The following is an 18,491-nucleotide window of genomic DNA, read 5'->3' on the forward strand; positions in this document are numbered from 1 at the left end:
TCCTGCAGGCTGAGGTAAATAATGTAAGGTAAAGGGACTCCTGACAGTTAAGTCCAGTCGCAGACAACTCTGGGGTTGCGGTGCTCATCTCGCTTTAAGGGCTGTGGAAGCCGGCGATTGTCCACAGAAAGCTTCCAGGTCATGTGGCCAGCATGACTAATTTGCTTCTGGCGAACCAGAGCAGCTCACGGAAACGCCGTCTACCTTCCTGCCGGAGCAGTACCTATTTATCTACTTGCACTTTGATGTGCTTTTGAACTGCTAGGTTGGCAGGAGCTGGGGGGATTCGAACCGGTGACCTTCCGATCAGCAAGCACTAGGCTCAGTGGGTTAGACCACAGCAATGTAGCATCTAGCAAAGAGCACTACTGATAATCTTCATTCGCATGCATCTGGAATGCCAGCTGCATGATGTTCCATATGATCCTTGACTTCTCCAGTTGGCAGGCTGCATTTATAGCATGCTGCTCTTCAAGGGTTATATTTTTGTTTCAGAGTACCCCAGTGAAACTGGCTAAAGCAGAAACAGCAGAAATAAAAATAATAACCCTTACAATCCTCTGTACCCTTTTGGTTACTTTGCAATGGGTCCTGTGGTGTTTGAAAAGGATCTAACTAGAAAAGCAGTGAGTATTAGCTGAAACACATTTGATTTGAGGTTCCCCACCCCCAACCCAGTTATCCTAGAGAGCTTTATTCTGGGCAGTCAGAATACAACTGAGCTCCTCTGCCAATGCTTTTCTAAATTAGAAAGCACTGTAGAATGAAAAATGAAGGGGTGTTCCATTTTACGCTACTCAGCAAAGATGATAGAAGTGAAGCTATTAGTAGTTAAGCAACAATTGAAAGTCATGATTCAGAGCCAGAAAAATGCCATCTCGTGCACACAGTTTTTCCTTCATTGTCATCATATGAGCCTCCACCCTGCCAAAACTCTTTAACAAACAACAAAATGCAAAGAACTTTGCACAGAGCTAACTTCCTCAGATGCTTCGTGATTTATGATGCTGAAGAGCCTTTTGTGGTTCCCTCTTTATCTGCCAAAGTGGGCTGGACTCTGTCTTATGCTCCTACTGTAGTTTTTCTTTTTTAAGGATTGTGCTGGAAAAGCTAATCTAGCAAAGTATTGAGATGCAAGAGACTTGTCTAAGATATTTCATGCTGATAATTAAATCTTCTGTTCTCAAATAGACATATTGCATTACTTTATCCCTGCCCTGAGGGCAATTAAAAATATCAGGACTAAGAAGCTTTACTGATAAAAGCTTACTATTATTATTATTATTATTATTATTATTATTATTATTATTATTATTGGCTTAAAATGAGAGCTAAAATGGGGGGAAGGGAGTTCAGCATTCTTCTTTTTCTTAAGAGAGTAATGGGCATTTTCCCCACAATGGAAAAGAGCACATATGGGGGTGGAATAAATCATACAGGGTTATGTAGGATGCTGCTGAAAAGTCTCACTTATTGCTTTTGGAAAGAATACCCTGGTGATGAATTGATTTTAAGTTCAGTCTAAACCATGCATTGTCACACACACACACACACACACAATGTATATTACTTTCTCCAAACCGACAGTGGTAGCTTTTGCCTAAACTTTAAAATGTTAAGGAACCATAAGAACGCTAAATGATTAGTCAGCTGAGATCATAGCACTTAAAATGAATTGCCATTATCATAAAAACCCCATAACTAAATTAACATTTCAGATCATTCATTATACAGTAATTGCTAAATAAATGTAAAAGACATTTGCATACTGGTCATTGCTTTGTAAGTAATATGACTTTTCTTCACAGTTGTAATGTTCAGCTGAATTTCTAGAAAACAATTGCACATATGATTACTTACCAAGATGGTGGTTACAGTTAGGGAACGATTAGATAAGGAATCAGTAATGTTTGCTGGTTTTCCTTTCTGGTTCTCGGTCATGTTAAGTCCACTTGCAGGATCCCAAGTTCCAATCTATAAAACAGCATGTGCACTTATATGAATTCTTTTCAGGCCACTAGGCCATAACAATATAAGATAAAAGTAAAATCTGCTAACACTTATAATTCACCTCTGGTCCAATATCTGCTACCATTTGTGAAAAAGCAGCTTGCTTAAAATATTATTCACTGTGCTTCAAAATGTGTCTCGCAAAGTAAAAAATGGTGTTCAGAGTACTGAGTGCTTAATTTTCCACCTAAACATCTATCCTCCGAGAAAAGTACACATCTGCAGATTGATAGCTCACTGAACGTATATTTACAATGCACCTGCTTTTCTCTGCTTTAAATGGATCCGTCCTTTTCTCTTCGGATACAATGAAATTTCCATTGTTATATAGCAAATACATGTTGCGTTCTACAAGCATGGTTGACATTTTCAGAGGTCAGTGGAAACATCATGGTCATTTCCCAAATTCAAGGAAGTTTTTTCAAGTAGGAACTCCTATACCTCTCTGTCATGTTACAATGATGGAATGTTCCAAGCATAGATAGATTCCTGGCGGCCACATCTGATCCACACCAGGAATTAACTAGATAACAAGTTAAAAGAAATTGCTAGCTTTTAGTATTTTAACTAGTGAAAATTTTCAACTGTCAGTCTTTAATTTTTGAAATCTGGCTTCCGCAGGGTTTTCTGATACAGCTCGCCTCTAGAACTCTGCACGGAGCAGCAATAATTGTTTGTTGATGCTGTAGGACAGCCTTTGCTAACCTGGAGTGCTCCAGATGTTGGGAATCAAATTCCCATTACCCCTGCCCATTGGCAATGCTAGCTGGAGCTGATCAAAGTTTCTATCCAACAACATCTGGCCAGCACCAGATTGGAGAGGGGTGCTTTAGGACTTCTTGTTTGAGGGACAGAGAGCAGCATGTCTTCCTATGAAACATTGTCACTTAAGACCTGCAATTCCCTGCAGAGTTTCTTAGTTCATGTTGGCATTGACAGGGCAGCCAAGCTGGCTACAGGAAAGGGAACAAGCACAGAGAAAGAAAGACACTGATCCCAGTAAGAGTGGCAGTCATATATGCTGATAAAAAATGTACAGGCCCCAGAAGATTAAGTAAGAGTAAATAAGATATCCTTAATGTAAACAGTTATAAGCCTATCAAGGGATTTATGCCATTGGGATTTTGTGATAAAAATTATTTCCAAATTCTGGACATTTTGAAAGTAGTGCTATGTTTCCTGATCTAACACAGGTTTGGCAAATCATTATTCTGAAAACTGTATGACAAATTTAACTGTTTTTAAGCAAAGCAGGGCAAGGTCTCAGTAAACAAAAGTATAGTACCTTTGTGGGTTTATGGCAAACTTGCCCATTGCAATTGAAAATGAAAATTCAGCAAGATTTATAAATTTTCACAAATCAACTTCCTTTATAACTAGTTATTCTCTTTTTAATTTGTAATTGAAAATGGAAATGTTTAACTTTTCACTTAACTTCAGCAGGGTGAACAAGTGAGCAGAGCTAGCATACTCATTCCTGCTGTTTATTATACACTGTTACAGAATGCTAGGAGAGGGCTACTGTTGGTAATAAATAAATGAAATACTAATGGTTTCAAAGTAGTATAATTAAAATATGCTTCCTTTGCTTTATAACTGGGTGTGCTGGATTTTATTTGCTTAGGCCCACAAGGTCTGAGGATTTTAAAAAAAAACAGAAATCACTTATTTTAATTAACTAGTATCCATTAGTATGCTTTATTTGCCTTTTAAAAATGGTTTAAGAAGTATTTTCAGAAGAGCACATATATGTGCTTGGCAGGTGTGCTACTGAGCACATTACCTCTTGATGTTCCAGGAGAGGTGTGAGCGGAGCTCCAGCATATTATGCCATGGATCCTAATTCACTGCTATTGTTAACCAGTAAGGCAGCATAATAATGTTCCACTAAAAGCTATTTCTCCATGAATGAAAGTTTAAGTGTAAGATTAACCTTGGCACCAAATCTGCTCCAGTCAATTTGCTCGGCACAAATGTTTTAATTCTAAAGCTGCTTTAAAAAAACTGAATAGGTTTGATAATATGTGCTCAACTGGAAGCTAGAAAACAAGTCCCTCTAGCCAAAACATGTGCTGCAATCAAACATATGTGCTAGCTCAAATCTTAACAGCCTCCAACATTACATAGATGAAAAACATTCCTGAACATAGGTGGTGAGACTAGGAAAAGACAATGGCAGAAACAATGGCAGAGTATTGGACAAAGGTAGAGTAAACTAAATGCATATACCGTATTTTTTGCTCTATAAGACTCACTTTTTCCGTCCTAAAAAGTAAGGGGAAATGTGTGTGTGTCATATGGAGCGAATGCAGGCTGCTATCCCAGAAGCCAGAACAGCAAGAGGGATTGTTGCTTTCACTGCGCAGTGATCCCTCTTGCTGGTCTGGCTTCTGAGATTCAGAATATTTTTTTTCTTCTTTTCCTCCTCCAAAAACTAGGTGCATCTTGTGGTCTGGTGCGTCTTATAGAGCGAAAAATACGGTATATCACAAAGAAAAAGCAGGAAGCAGATAATTCTAGATTACAACAGTATACAGCAGGTTTCCTCAACCTCGGCCCTCCAGATATTTTTGAGACTACAATTCCCATCATCCCTGACCACTGGTCTTGCTAGCTAGGGATCATGGGAGTTGTAGGCCAAAAACATCTGGAGGGCTGAGGTTGAGGAAGCCTGGTATAGAGGCAAGCTTCATGCTACATAGCAGGGCATGTTGAACATCTATGTACTATATAAAGACCATCTTGCCTAGGGGATTTACTCCCTGCCCTGCAGGCCTCTTTCACCTTCTCCTTACCATCTGTGAATATGTAGCACAGATCACATTCTATCATTCCACAACATGGAGAATATAAGCCAATAGCTACCACCAGGAATGAGTAGAAAGTGAAAGAGTCACACAGTCATCCAAATAGCATATTATTGGCGAGAAGACACCAGGCAAAGGCCATCACCGTTTCTAAATGAAACATGTGCCTTTGTTTTTTAAGATCAAATCCCCATCTCTTCTTGCTTGAAGTGGTTCTTTGTTCAAACACACGGCACACACACACAAACACACACACAGTATGGCTTGTTGCTTGATTTATGGCATATGCTGCCTTAGGTGCAAAGAGCTATTACAGGGCCTCGTCAGAGATTTCAGTGTGCCCAATGGATGTTTTTAAAAATCTTTATGGGTGATATCCAATTTACATTACATGCCCATTGAGTTCCATGGATCTCCTCTGAGTATCACTAATCTTGAATATCACCCTAAAATTCTGAACAGAAGTTTCTCATACTTTATCACATGCTGCTTATGTAACTCTCATCAGTTTCAAAAGAGATTCGCCAGGCGACCAGGAGAGCTATTCTCATTAACCACATTAAAGGTTTCCTCGGGTATGTGAAAAAAATAACAGAATACTTTGGATCCAAGTCTATATTATAGCGCCAGGCAGCAAACAAACCAAGCAGACCAATAATAACAATGTCTTACAAAAAAAGCATACTCAGTTATTAGAATAAATCAAATGTTAAAGCTATACTTTGCATTTGGGCATCAGTCATAGCGGATGTATTAAACTAAGTTATACTCAGAGTAGACCCATTGAAATTAATGAACCTAAGTTAGTCATATCTATTCATTTCAATGGCTCTATTCTGAGTAGAACATTACAACCCCATAGAAGTAAATGTTTTTTGTGATGTTCTTTATTAAAGCTAAGTCCAATATTCTGTCACACTCAATGTAGTTGAAACTTAGCTCAAATTGATTCTGCCACTAAGTATAAATGGACAAGAGTAGTATTTTGAAATGATATATCAGTTATAAGTAAATAGTATCTTAAGTACCTTTTCAAGGCCTTCCTCCTTCAAGCTAATTACATCTAAGTCAAAATCTGTCCTTAAGCCATTGGTTTTGTTGAAGGTTATCCTGCCAGTGAGGCCTTCCCAGTGAGCCTATGAAAACAGAAAAATAATAATAAATTTCATATGTAAGCAGTAAGAGAGAGTGAAGGAATGAATGAATAAATTAATGTCTGCCAAAATGGAAATATTAATTATTCATTAAGTTTAAATGATTTCCTTGTGGCCAGAGGGGTTTTTTTTAGCATATTTCTTGGATTCCCAGCATTCTTTTGATAATTAAACAAACTTTTCCTTAATCTCTGCATACAATTTCTTAATTGCCTTCCTTTTCCACACACATCTTGCTAGGTTGATAAAAGGCTGACATTGAATTTTTTTAAATTTTCTCTTTAGGGGGTACAGATTTTTGTTTCACCTTTGCTCTTTTGCAAGGTGCAGCCAATATGTATCTGCCAGAGATTGCTGGGCTATAACTCCCATCATCTCTAACCTTCTGGCCGTGCTGGCTATGGCTGATGGGAGTTGTAGTTTAAGAACACCTGCAGGGCACCATATTGTCTATCCTGACACTGACAAGTCCACAATGCTATTTGCTAAGAAATCAAGAACATTTGCCTTTACATTATCCAAATATGTTCTTTGTACACAATTAAAATAAAAAAGACTTACTAAGCATAACATGAGAAGAAACTAATAGGTTCATAAAATGTGAATGTCACTAAAGTATAACAAATCCTTTGGTAAAGCAGAGAGCATACTATGGACATATCTGATATAGTGAAAAGGATTTCACAAAATTTGAAAGGAGTGTAGGCCAGCCTAAAAATACAGCACATACAGTAGTTCTTATATTTTAAATTGTTATGATCATTTACCCAGCAGAACAGAGGATGTTGCCTAGCAAAATGATTCATTTTATTTGTTTATTATTCAGATCATTGTACCTCTTCCCCACGTTAAACATTTCAGTGCATATTGTTAGCAAAAAGCGTATTTGACTAGAATTTCAAAGCCAAAGGACCTTCAGGTCTGAACTTTCGCAGAGGGAAGACATGGGGAGGCAAAACGAGTCACATTTGGTTAGTGACGTACCTCTTTAATGAGATTCATGAAGCGGGTCCCAAAGCGCCATGGTTTGTGCCGATTACACTGCAACGAACTAACAGTCATCTGTGGGAACTGCTGGACAGCCACCGACACCACATGAACGGCATCATACATCAAAGCTGCATCCGTCTGCAATGAGAGCACAAACACCACTGTGAAAACAGCCCAGCTGAAGGTGTGTGACAGTCAACAGACAGGGAAAGAGGAAGACACACATTCTCCCACCTCTGTTCCGAGGCAACAACAACAACAACGGCTTATTGAACAAAAGCTGCATACACACCATATACTGAGAGCACCTTTAAAACACGTCCCCCTCCCTGGGGGAAAAGAACACTGGGGACGATAGTTTGTAAAGAGCGCTTGCAATTGTAGCTCTGTGAGGGGCAAATTACAACACACATACCGTTCTCTGTTACTGTGTAGAAGAACAGTTTTGTTAAAAAAAATATGCTCAGGACAGAAATGAACAATGCTTCATTCAACTTTCATCACCCAAAATTGACATAATCAATTTCTCCTCTAAATTACAACACAAAGTATCCATATTTATTTCAGCCTACCACTTCCCATATAAAAGAGTGTGTATATATAAAGTCCCAAGTTAATACAGTGGTACCTTGGGTTACAGACGCTTCAGGTTACAGACGTTTCAGGTTACAGACTCTGCTAACCCAGAAGTAGTACCTCGGGTTAAGAAGTTTACCTCAGGATGAGAACAGAAATCGCACAGTGGTGGCACAGCGGCAGGAGGAGGCCCCACTAGCTAAAGTGGTACCTCAGGTTAAGAACTGTTTCAGGTTAAAAACGGACCTCCAGAACGAATTAAGTTCTTAACCCAAGGTACCACTGTATAGTAGAGCAACCGTTTCTGCTGCACACAGGTTATTATAATGTAATAAGGCATGCATTTTTCGACAGCCAGTCTGGCAGTGTAATATGCCCATTGCCTCATGCTAGAAAAGCTCAAAATGGTGATCCAGTGAGCCCTACACATCTGAAGCAATATGTGTACATAAACATTAGGGGTGTGCACAAGACCACAAGGAACCATCCCTGCCTACTTTCATGAATCTTCTGAAAACTGTCCTGTTTAGACAGGCCTTCACAAGAATGAACTAGTACCTATGGAAGCTTTTAATTATTGCTTCCTCCTTTAGTGTTTTGTGGGCAATGGTTGGAAAACTGCAGACATGAGAGAGGTGCCACTGAACAAGAAGACAACAAGTGAGTGGAGGGGCTTTTGTGCTAGCCAACTTTAAAGTTGATTGGGGGAGGAAGAACTAAAGAGGTTTTATTTTCAGGATAAATTATTATTTTTTCTCCCTGATTACAAGCTTATGGTTGGTCACCATTAAGTGTTCCCACCCCTCTCTTCCCAACTCTCTGCCCCCATCAGTCCACTCTAAAGTTATGGCATTATGGAAACCTTAAAGCCATTATTTCTGCTTTCAGCAGACAGTTGTCTGCAGCATTTTAAAGAAACATGTCTAAAGATTGCCTGCTAAAGATTCAAGCTGTCTTGCAGAGGTCTTGCTGTGCCTCTGACAAGCCCAAAATAGCTCCAGAGCACCTCAGTTCACCTCGGGAGTCATCCAAATCCAATGTGTATCCCTAATAAACAAATATTCACATGCACAAATTGTTTGTGAATACTCCGGGGTATACACTGTAAACAGAAATAACTATACTTATAAGAAACCTTTTACTTCAACAGATGACAGGAAGCCTCTATCCATAAGTTGCTTTAAACTGTTTTTAATAACATATTAATGTTGTAACCTGCCCTGAGACCTTAGGGTGAAGGGCAAGAAATAAATAAATAAATGATAGGCTTGGGTTAATATTCCAAAAAATATATACAGTGGTACCTCGGGTTAAGTACTTAATTCGTTCCTGAGGTCTGTTCTTAACCTGAAACTGTTCTTAGCCTGAAGCATCACTTTAGCTAATGGGGCCTCCTGCTGCCGCCATGCCCACCGAGCCTGATTTCTGTTATTATCCTGAAGCAAAGTTCTTAACCTGAAGCACTATTTCTGGGTTAGTGGAGTCTGTAACCTGAAACGTATGTGACCTGAAGCGTATGTAACCTGAGGTACCACTGTATGTTGAAGTGTTTAATGGATTTCTGAGTTTGGGTGTGGGAGAAGAACTATTTTTTCCCTAAAGGACACAACTCATATGGGATTTACTCCCACAAGATGTCGTGATGGCGACCAACTTGGATGGCTTTAAAAGAAAGATTATACAAATTAAAGCTACCATTGATAGAGACAGTATGCCTCTGAATGCCAGTTTCAGGAAAAACCCATGAGGAGAGTGATGTTGTACTCAGGTCCTGTTTGTGAGCTTCTATTAGACCGGCCGGCTGGCAAGGCACTGCCCATTTAGTGGGACCTCTGATTGGCCTATTTGAAGCTGGTATTTTGGCAGGGGATCCCCACTCCTTGATACTTCTGGAAGGGTAGTTTCCCTAATGGCTGGCAAGACATGTGGGCCCTAGCTGCCAGGGGGGATGGCGAACAGAGGTGAAGTCCTCAACCACCGCCCACCAGAGAAGAAGCAAGCAACCATTGTGAGCTTCCAATAGGTATCCGAGAAGAGAATGCTGGACAAGATGAGCTCTTGTTCTGATCTAGGAGAGCTCTTCTTGTGTTCTTATAAAAAGGCAGCTTTGCAGACTAGGTGAGAAGATATGAACTCCAAACCAGTTTTTCGGAAAACAGGCTTGTTGTGCCGCCTCATGGACAAACTTAGTGAGCTGTGAAATAAGTTCATTAACAATGTGGAGCCTAGCGATGGCTGCATTTGTCATAACGCAACACAATACAGAATGAATGTCTATAGCAGTGTTTCCCAAACGTTTTTGGGCAACGGCACAGCTGTTTACTGAAAAAAAATCTCGCGGCACACCACCATTAAAGCCCCGCCCCGTGACGTCAGCGCGCAGCGTCACGCCGGGAGGGACGCACAAAAGTGAAAGTTTTTTCCCTCCCCCTTGCTGGGGAACCTCCAAGCTTTGGGGGTGGGAGGAGGCAGCAGAGCGAGGGACTGAGGGACGGCGGCAACTGAGGCGGCGGCGGCTGAGGCAGAGCTGGGAAGGGGGTTTCCAGGGGACACGGCAGCTCCTCGAAAGGCTTCTCTCAGCTGCGCTCAATCCGCCTCGGAGAGGATTTCCCCTCCGGTCCCATGCGTTCGTTTGGGGCATCGCTCCGGCTGCTCCCTCTCCCGCCGCGCAGGAGCGATGCCTCTCTCTGGCTCTCCCTCCGCGCAGGCTGAGGGAGGGAGGGAGGGGCGCGTGTGACCCGTCTCTGCTGGGAGACCAAACCCAGCGAGGCAGAGTCGCGCGGAGGCGCCCAGGCAGCGCTGCCGGCTGCGAGGAGGAGCGCCAGGCAGCAGCAGGAGGCGCGGCCTCTCCTCGCCGCCCCGCCTCTCGCCGCCCGACTCGCCCGCCTCCCTCCAGGCATCTCGCGGCACACGAGGCAACGTCTCACGGCACACTCGTGTGCCGCGGAACACCGGTTGGGAAACACTGGTCTATAGTTCCTTTCATGCAGATGAATCCCAAACTCAGCTTACACTAAAACAAAACATAAAAATGCAAAAGTGCTCTCTATTGTTATAGACCGTAAGTTGATGCTAAAGAAAGAATTCAAGTTTGGATGTAAATGAGCTTCCTGCAGTGGCATTTCAAAACCAAAAAGGTGATAAATCTCAGGCTTGAAATTGCTTGTAGAACAGCATCACGTAGTTTCTAAGGCATCTAGTGCTGTGCTCAGGTTTTAACTTCCGTCAAAACATCAGAGTTCCCAAATTGTTCTCTGACTTATAACTCAAAGTGCTTTTAAGGCTAATTTGATACCTTTGTGGGAGCCTATACATCTCCTGAAACCTAGCATGACATGTTGAAGCTGTTTCGTAGAAGTTAAGATTCTGGCAGCAGCATTTCAGGCAAGTTAAAGCCTAGGCAGCACTCTTTTCCCAGAGAAGCCATAAAACAAAAAGCAGAGCATACCTGTCTGACAGAAAGGCACAAAAAGGAATGTTCCAGGACCATCCCATAAATCTATATCATCATCTGATTTCTAACTACTTTCTTAAGCTGTATGTTCTAACAATTCCAGGTATCCAATAGAAACCAATATTCAAGGATATGTACAGTTTATGCTAAAAGAAAATTTTGTCTAAATTCTGGGCAAGAAAATCTGAGTTCTAAAACTAGTATAGATGATGCAAATCAAACCATTGTGCTTTTAATCTATTATTATTATTATTAGGCTTGTTAGTCATGGGAAAGAACTATGAAGTACACTGAAATATTGAGCAGAAATATTATTCATGCATACCCTCCCATCACGTCGCTTTTTAAATCTTAACCATAAGGACTACAAAACTGATTTTTAAATCAAAGTAAGATTCCCAGAATTTTGTGGCTAATACTGCATTCCATACCCAATTAGAATTGAAGAATACTCACATTCCTACTAATTGTCTGAAGAGCTATAGCAAAGCTCCTACCTAATGTTCATTTTATTCTCGTGATCATACCAGAAGTCATCACACAGTCCTTGACTTCTCTTGATTCCAAAAGATTTGACTCAATTTTTTGTTCGAAATATCCCACAGTTGATAAATAACTATTTGAGATTTTAAGGAGAACAAAGAATTGCACCTTTTTGGAGAACAATAAAGGCCAAAAATAAAGGAAATTATGCAAAATGAAAGTACTGTAACTGTAACAATTGCACAAGAAGTCTCCAGAAAACCAGAGTATTGACAAGTTCTCATCACATTTTTCAACTGTTTAATGAAAAATAAACAAAAGAAACAACAATACTCAGCACAACCTATATGTTTATTCTGAAACAGAAATAAAACACCACCAGCTAAAGTCAAATTGCATTAAACCAAAAGTCTAATTCACAATTCAACTAAACATTGTACCTGTTTTCAAACAAAGCTAATAAAATTAGGCGCAGAAATGGAAATGAATTTAGCAAGGAAGAGGTTTCTGTGTTTTGTGTTTCTTTGTTTTGTAGATACTGAATTAAATGTAGAACATGGACTGGTATCCCCTTCAAATTGTTTAAAAGCAAAAAGACTGATGTATGAGTTATGGTAGAGAAACTGAAGTGCTGCCACATTTGATAGGCTCCCAAGCAAGATGACTTCCATTCCTCCCTGCTGCTGTTCAGCTCTTCTTTATTTCCTTTTTAAAACAAATATTGATAGTAGTGCTCGTTTCCTTCTTTCCTGACTGGCTAGAGAAGCGTACAAGGCTAGACCACAGTATGCACTGCAGAGTTCATCAGCTGACTCTATCCCCTAGGCCCTAGCCACCTGCACTTTAATTTAAATAAATTCTACCTCAGGGCAAGTGTGGCACTCAGTGGCTCAGCCAAGCAGACACCAATTTCGGAGAAGCAGTACCAGACAGGGTGATTGAATAGCAAAGCGGCTGGCCAAGAGCTCAGTCTAGCCCAGTGGATCCCAAAGTGGGTGTTACTGCTCTCTGGGGCTGGTGAGATTACCTTAGGGGGCACTAAGAAGCAAAGAGGGGACAGGGGGCAGGCTTTGGGAAGCTGGCATCAGTGGATCAAGTTCATTGATATTGTTGAATCAATTAAACTATATAGTTTTAACTGGATTTTAAACAAATGTGGAAATAATTGTTGCTGTTTTGAATTTTATTGTGTTATTATCTTCCTTAGTGCGTCATTTAAACTGCTATTTTGAACAATGCTTTTTATTGAGTAGGGTAGAGAGCGCTGGGGATGAATTTATGGAACCAAGGGATGGTGGGCTGAAAAGGTTTGGGAACCACTGGTCCAACCCAATCATTTCTGGGGCCCTCATTGGTTCTCTCCCTTCTTAAAAAAGTGACATCTGATTAGATTACTTTGCTGCCACTCTCACCAGAAAAGAGCCAGTTTCACAAACAGACCCTGTATTTTAAAGCCTCATCCAGGCATTATTACTTTCCCCCATTAGCTAAATAACTCTGCAGTTGATTCCTTGCGTTTCCAGAGATGTGAAGTGTCAGTGCTGTTCAAAAATGCTGGAAATGTATACTGATTGAAAATATCCAAAAAAAAATGTGCATGACATTAGTTTAGGATGAACACTTCTTTCAAGCTAAAATCTTTTCTTCTTTTAATACTTCAAAAGAAATGCTATTCATCAGAAAATCCTACTTTAGCTCTCACCATCACAAATCCCAGATTCTTTCAAACCGTAATCTATAAATTCTGTGTTACTGAATTATCAATATAGAAGAACAGACCATTGTTCAGGCAAGAGATGATTAAGAAATAGCTGGAATGCAGGCTCAAAAACCCCCTATCAGTTTTCAATTAAAATGAGAATAGGCAAATGTGATTATTTTAGTTAATTAATATTTTCATTAATCAAACTCTCCTGAGACGTATGGTCATGAGTATAAAAGATGGTCCCATGGCCTATTTATAGCCATCAGGGTAATAATTTAACAAAGCTTGTGGTTAAACTCTTCTGTCAATGGGATAGATGACTTCAATAATTTAGGTTCTCCTTAGCATTTATGTTTATTAATCCAATATTGATTCCCAAGAATCAAGCCATTCTGGTACAGATAATCTGCACAACAAAGCAGATTATTCATCTGCGCGCATAAAATTTTTGGAAAGTTTGGGATTTCACAGATTTCAGCTGGTCTTGACAGTGAAGCCAAAACTTGTGTTTTGTGCAATTCTATGCATATCAGTTTGCTCTCCAGTGGACCTTATTCCAGGTGTACATAAATAGGTTTGAAACCAGCTATTCCAGAGCAAAAAGGGAAGAATTATATTGAAACTTGTCTTAACACTGTCTGCAGAAGCATTCTGAGGGCCTCCATCACAAAGCACCAGAACAGAACTCGGATTCTTCCATTTCTGCATGGAGCAGGAGGGAGGGTGGGGATGTTTCCCATATTTGTGTTGCACCCTCAGATATTCAGCAGAACTGAAATCTTGCCTTCTCCTGATTCCAAGATCAAGAAGTAAGTGAGGAGCAGATCAACTAAACATCTCCCTCAACACTTAAAGCAGGAGTGGGAAATAGGGTGCCTTCCTCATACTGTTGAATCACAACTCCCATCAGCCCCAGCCCATTACAGCCAATTGCCAGGGTTTAAAGGAGCATCTTGAGGATGGCGGCTTCATGTATAAATAATCCCTAGAAAGCATGATTGTATCTTCTTATTGTAAGATATATATATAAAAACGGTGGCCTTGCTGGAAACTAAAAATGTTGATATAACAAAATGATTGCAATTCCTTTCATCGGTACTTGGCAAATAAAGTAATTTGGGATATATATAATCTGGAGTAGGGGAAGTCAGAGAAACATCAGCTGAAGAGGATGAGAGGAGCTCCCAGCCTATGTCTGGTGACCTGGGTGACCTGGCAGAAGGTGCTGAAAGTAAAAAAAACAACAATCCAAAATCAAGCAGAGGCACAGTCTGTTCGTTATTATGGTATTTTTATTGCAAGGGACAGAGAGAGGGACACTTGGGAGATTTTCTGCCTCACATACCAAGATAACTTGATATACTCAAACTTGGAGAGGGGGGTGATAATTTGCTCCTATGCCTCCAACAGCAAAATATATTGTGCTAAATCTAAATTTACAGAGATAAATCTATATATATGTTAACATACACTGACTTTGTGTAATTGGCATGAACACTCCATTTATTTATTCTGCAATCATCTAAGACTGGTTCTATCTAGCACTATAGTCTTTTTATAGTACTATTTATAGTACTATCTAATACTATAGTCTGAGCCCGAATGGTTGGCCTGAAAATGAGTCAAGGGCACTCCCATATAATCAGGAAATAGTTTGGTTGTTTCAATGTCAATCTAGTTTTGGAAATAAAGGGCAACAACAGCATAAAGCAGAATACTTTTCTGCTTCAGATTAAAATCCAAGTTCAAGAACAGTTTAATTATCCAACACTGCAGTGATTCAGTCTCATCACAAGTAGACACCATATTAAAAAAAAAACCCTCAAAAAAGTACCAAAAACATAATAACCCATGATTCCAATATGTTATGACACTGAGGAAGAGGAAATAGTTGTGTGAATCCACTTCTATATTCTTTGATAAGAACCACTGATATTAGTATCCTCAAGAATATGAATGAAGCATTTTAATCATAACTTAACTGACAGGTTGACAATTTAGCAGGAAATGATGTGTTAAAGAATGAAGTATGAATGTATGGAAAGCAGCAAACTTGGAACAAAGTACAGTGGTACCTCGGGTTAAGAAATTAATTCGTTCTGGAGGTCTGTTCTTAACCTGAAACTGTTCTTAACCTGAAGCACCACTTTAGCTAATGGGGCCTCCCACTGCCACCGCGCCGCTGCTGCGCGATTTCTGTTCTCACCCTGAAGCAAAGTTCTTAACCTGAAGTAATATTTCTGGGTTAGCGGAGTCTGTAACCTGAAGTGTATGTAACCTGAAGTGTATGTAAAGATTAAAAGCTAAACACTGTCGAGGGAAAAGGCATAGTTAACACAAGGTTGGTTTAGGTGGGGAATATACCCTATATTACATAGTAGCAGCTTACATAAGGTCTCCTTTCACCACCCAATTTTTGGCAATTTCCCATTCCCAACTGGAAATAATCCATTATTAATAATATAGCAGGAAGATTATTAATAATTAAAGTGCCGGATCAGTGCCCCCCCTTCAAATATAGCAAGGTTGGTTTAGCCCAAAGGCTTAATGGAAGAGCCAGGTTTTGACCTGATGCCTGCAAGGAATCCAGTGTTGGGACCGGGCAGACCTCTTTGTGGAAGACATTCCAGAGAGTTAGCTACTCTCTGCAAACTATGGCTTCTCTTTCCCACTGGCCTAGGGTTGCCAGAGGGATTGACGGGCAGAGAAAGTTGTGAAGATATGTAGCTTCTTTAATTGTTCACGCCTCCTTTACTGAGCTCCTCTACTGAGCAATTCAAGGTGGGCTAAAAGCTGACACCATTCATCTAATTGCTCCATCCTGCTTTCTTTAGAGAGGCCAGGGCCATTAATTTTCTCCCTACCCCACTAGCCATACTGTAACAAAAGGTGGAAGGAAACAAATATCATGAACGGATTGTTAAACATGTGAGGGAGAGCTGATCATGGCAATCAAGTGAGGGGAAGAGCTTCCTCAACCTCGCCCCTCCAGATGTTTTTGTCCTACAACTCAGTGGTCAGGGAAGATGGGAATTGTAGTCTCAAAACATCTGGAGGGCCGGGGTTGAGGAAGCTTGGGATAAACCATAGATAAAATTATCTATAGGGGAGATGCTGTTCTGCATGTATATGATCCCCTTGTGATATGGAACCCTGGTCACTCAGGGAACCACAGTGATGGTGACGTTGGTGATTGGGGTCAGTGAGTATGATAGGACTCCACCACTCACAAAATTGTCAATTGTGTGAGGGAGAATAGCTGAATAGGGCTACATACAGTGGTACCATGGTTTACAACCATAATACGTTCCGGAAGTCCATTTGTAAACCAAAACAGGTTGTAATCCAAGGTGCGCTTTCGCCAATGGGGCCTCCCAAAAAAATTTGTTTGTTATTAAAAAAAAATGGATTGCAATCCAAAAAAAGTTCCCAAACCGGGACACACACTTCCGGGTTTGATGTGTTTGTAATCCAAAACGTATGCAAACCAGACTGTTTGCAAACCAAGGTACCACTGTACATTCTTTTTTTCAGTCCAAAGACCCACAAAAACATTTTCAAAAGCACAATAAAACAGAAATACAGGAAAAGGATTCCAAGGCGGTCACTATGTTTTATCCAGAGCCCATTATGTAGAGTGGCGCATCAGGGCACTTGGTCTGGAAGAATAGGGCTATTCTCTAGGTATCAGAGGTCAACTGATATAGGCCAACCTAAAGCAGCAGTGAGAATCTGTGTCTGTCCAGTTGTGATTGCACTCCAACCTCCATCAACCCCAATCAGCATAATCAGTGATCTGGGATGGTGGGAACTGAAGTCAAACAACATCTGGAGCTTCAAAACTTCTCCAGCACTGCTGTACAGTTCTAGTCCTGCCTCCAGTGGTTTCATAGCAATATTGCACTTGTTTCTGTTATAGACCAGTCACTCGCCTCTAGCCAGAACCAGTAATAAAGGGGGTTTCCTTACACTTTAGAAATAAATACTTTCCAAAACAAGGGTATTCCTGCCTGTAGCTCTTAGGACACCAACCTCAAGACTCTTATTTCTATGCAAATGTCTACTAGTAGTGGTTTCCAAGGTAACTGGGGGGGGGACAGCAAGAGAAATTTTCCACAGAGAACAGAAGAAAATAGACCACCAATTATTTTTTAAGTGATTGATCGTCTAATTTCTCTAACTCTCTAAGCAGGGGGAAACTGCATTTTAGCAACAAAATAATTTGGATTTTAACACTTAAATTTCACCAGTTGTGAATGACCACAACTGACCTAATGAAATAGAAAATGGTAACATATTTTGGTCTGCCTTCTCACCATTCGGTATTTCTAGATTGCCTGAAATGGAATCACCCCATTCCAGCTAGCTATTTCGCACACACCATTGACACAGCCAGCCAGTTCAGAACATCTCATTCTGATAATTTTATCACCTTAAACCTTTTGCAACACTGAATATCAGTCGCAATTAAAAAAGAAAAGATTAAGTTGACCTACTTGTATGGTTCCGAGCCCAATTCAAAGTGCCAATTTTGACTTACAAAGCATTAAATGACTTGGCCCTAAATATTTGTAGGTACGCCTCACTCTATACAACCTGCCTAGGCTTTAAGGTCAGCAGGAGAGGGCCTTTTTCTCATCCCCACATCAGGTAAAGTACACTGTGTGATGATGCAGGAAATGGCCTTCTCAGTGGTAGCATCCCATCTCTGGCACTGAAGTTGCTTCCTTTCAGCACTGGCTGAAATGCATCTCTTTACCCAGACACTTGGAGGGGGGTGATGTATTAAAGCTAGCGGCTTTTGGATTTATCACCCACTGTCTCATTATGAGTGCTTAGTCATTTTCACCTCCTTCATCTTGAGCTCCAGCTCCTTTCCAATTTACTCCTCATTTTGGAGCAGGCTGCATTGCTGTTTGTTTGTTTTACTTCATTTAAACCTTAAATTAAGTTTGCTGTTATTGATAGTAATTTTTTGTATCTTTATTTTTAGATCCTACTATGATTTATGAGGAAATTTTTCAATCTGGTTGTGCACTTTATGATTTATAAAATTTATTTTGTTATGTTTGTAATCATGTAAATGTTTTCATGCTGTAAGGTGCTTTGAGCATGGTTTTAAATATGGAAAGGCAATACTGTATATCAAATAAAATGATGATGATGATGATGATATGGAAGCTTCCATACTGGAGTGTTTTACAGAGGGCTAATGTTAATCTTCTAAAACACTGCAAAGGAGGTTTCAAAAAAAATGGTGCTTGGCTTGGAATTGGGTTGAGGGAGGAGGATCATTGTGTGGCCTGCCACTT

General features: G+C 40.3%; 1 protein-coding gene across 4 annotated transcripts in view; it reads right to left on the minus strand.

Annotated features, from left to right (window-relative positions):
- GRIK2 (glutamate ionotropic receptor kainate type subunit 2) overlaps positions 1-18,491 on the minus strand; it is a 436,288-nt gene that overhangs the window by 177,880 nt on the left and 239,917 nt on the right. For all 4 annotated transcript variants that reach the window (XM_081904609.1, XM_081904608.1, XM_081904610.1 and 1 more), the window contains exons 8-10: positions 6,956-7,099; positions 5,846-5,953; positions 1,861-1,974 (exon numbers count right to left, since the gene is read on the minus strand). In XM_081904609.1, coding sequence (XP_081760735.1) covers positions 1,861-1,974; positions 5,846-5,953; positions 6,956-7,099 — 366 coding nt within the window. The remainder of the gene's footprint in view (positions 1-1,860; positions 1,975-5,845; positions 5,954-6,955; positions 7,100-18,491) is intronic.

The sequence above is a fragment of the Podarcis melisellensis genome (genome assembly GCF_964234715.1).
Source record: "Podarcis melisellensis genome assembly, chromosome: 3".
Lineage (NCBI taxonomy): Eukaryota > Metazoa > Chordata > Lepidosauria > Squamata > Lacertidae > Podarcis > Podarcis melisellensis.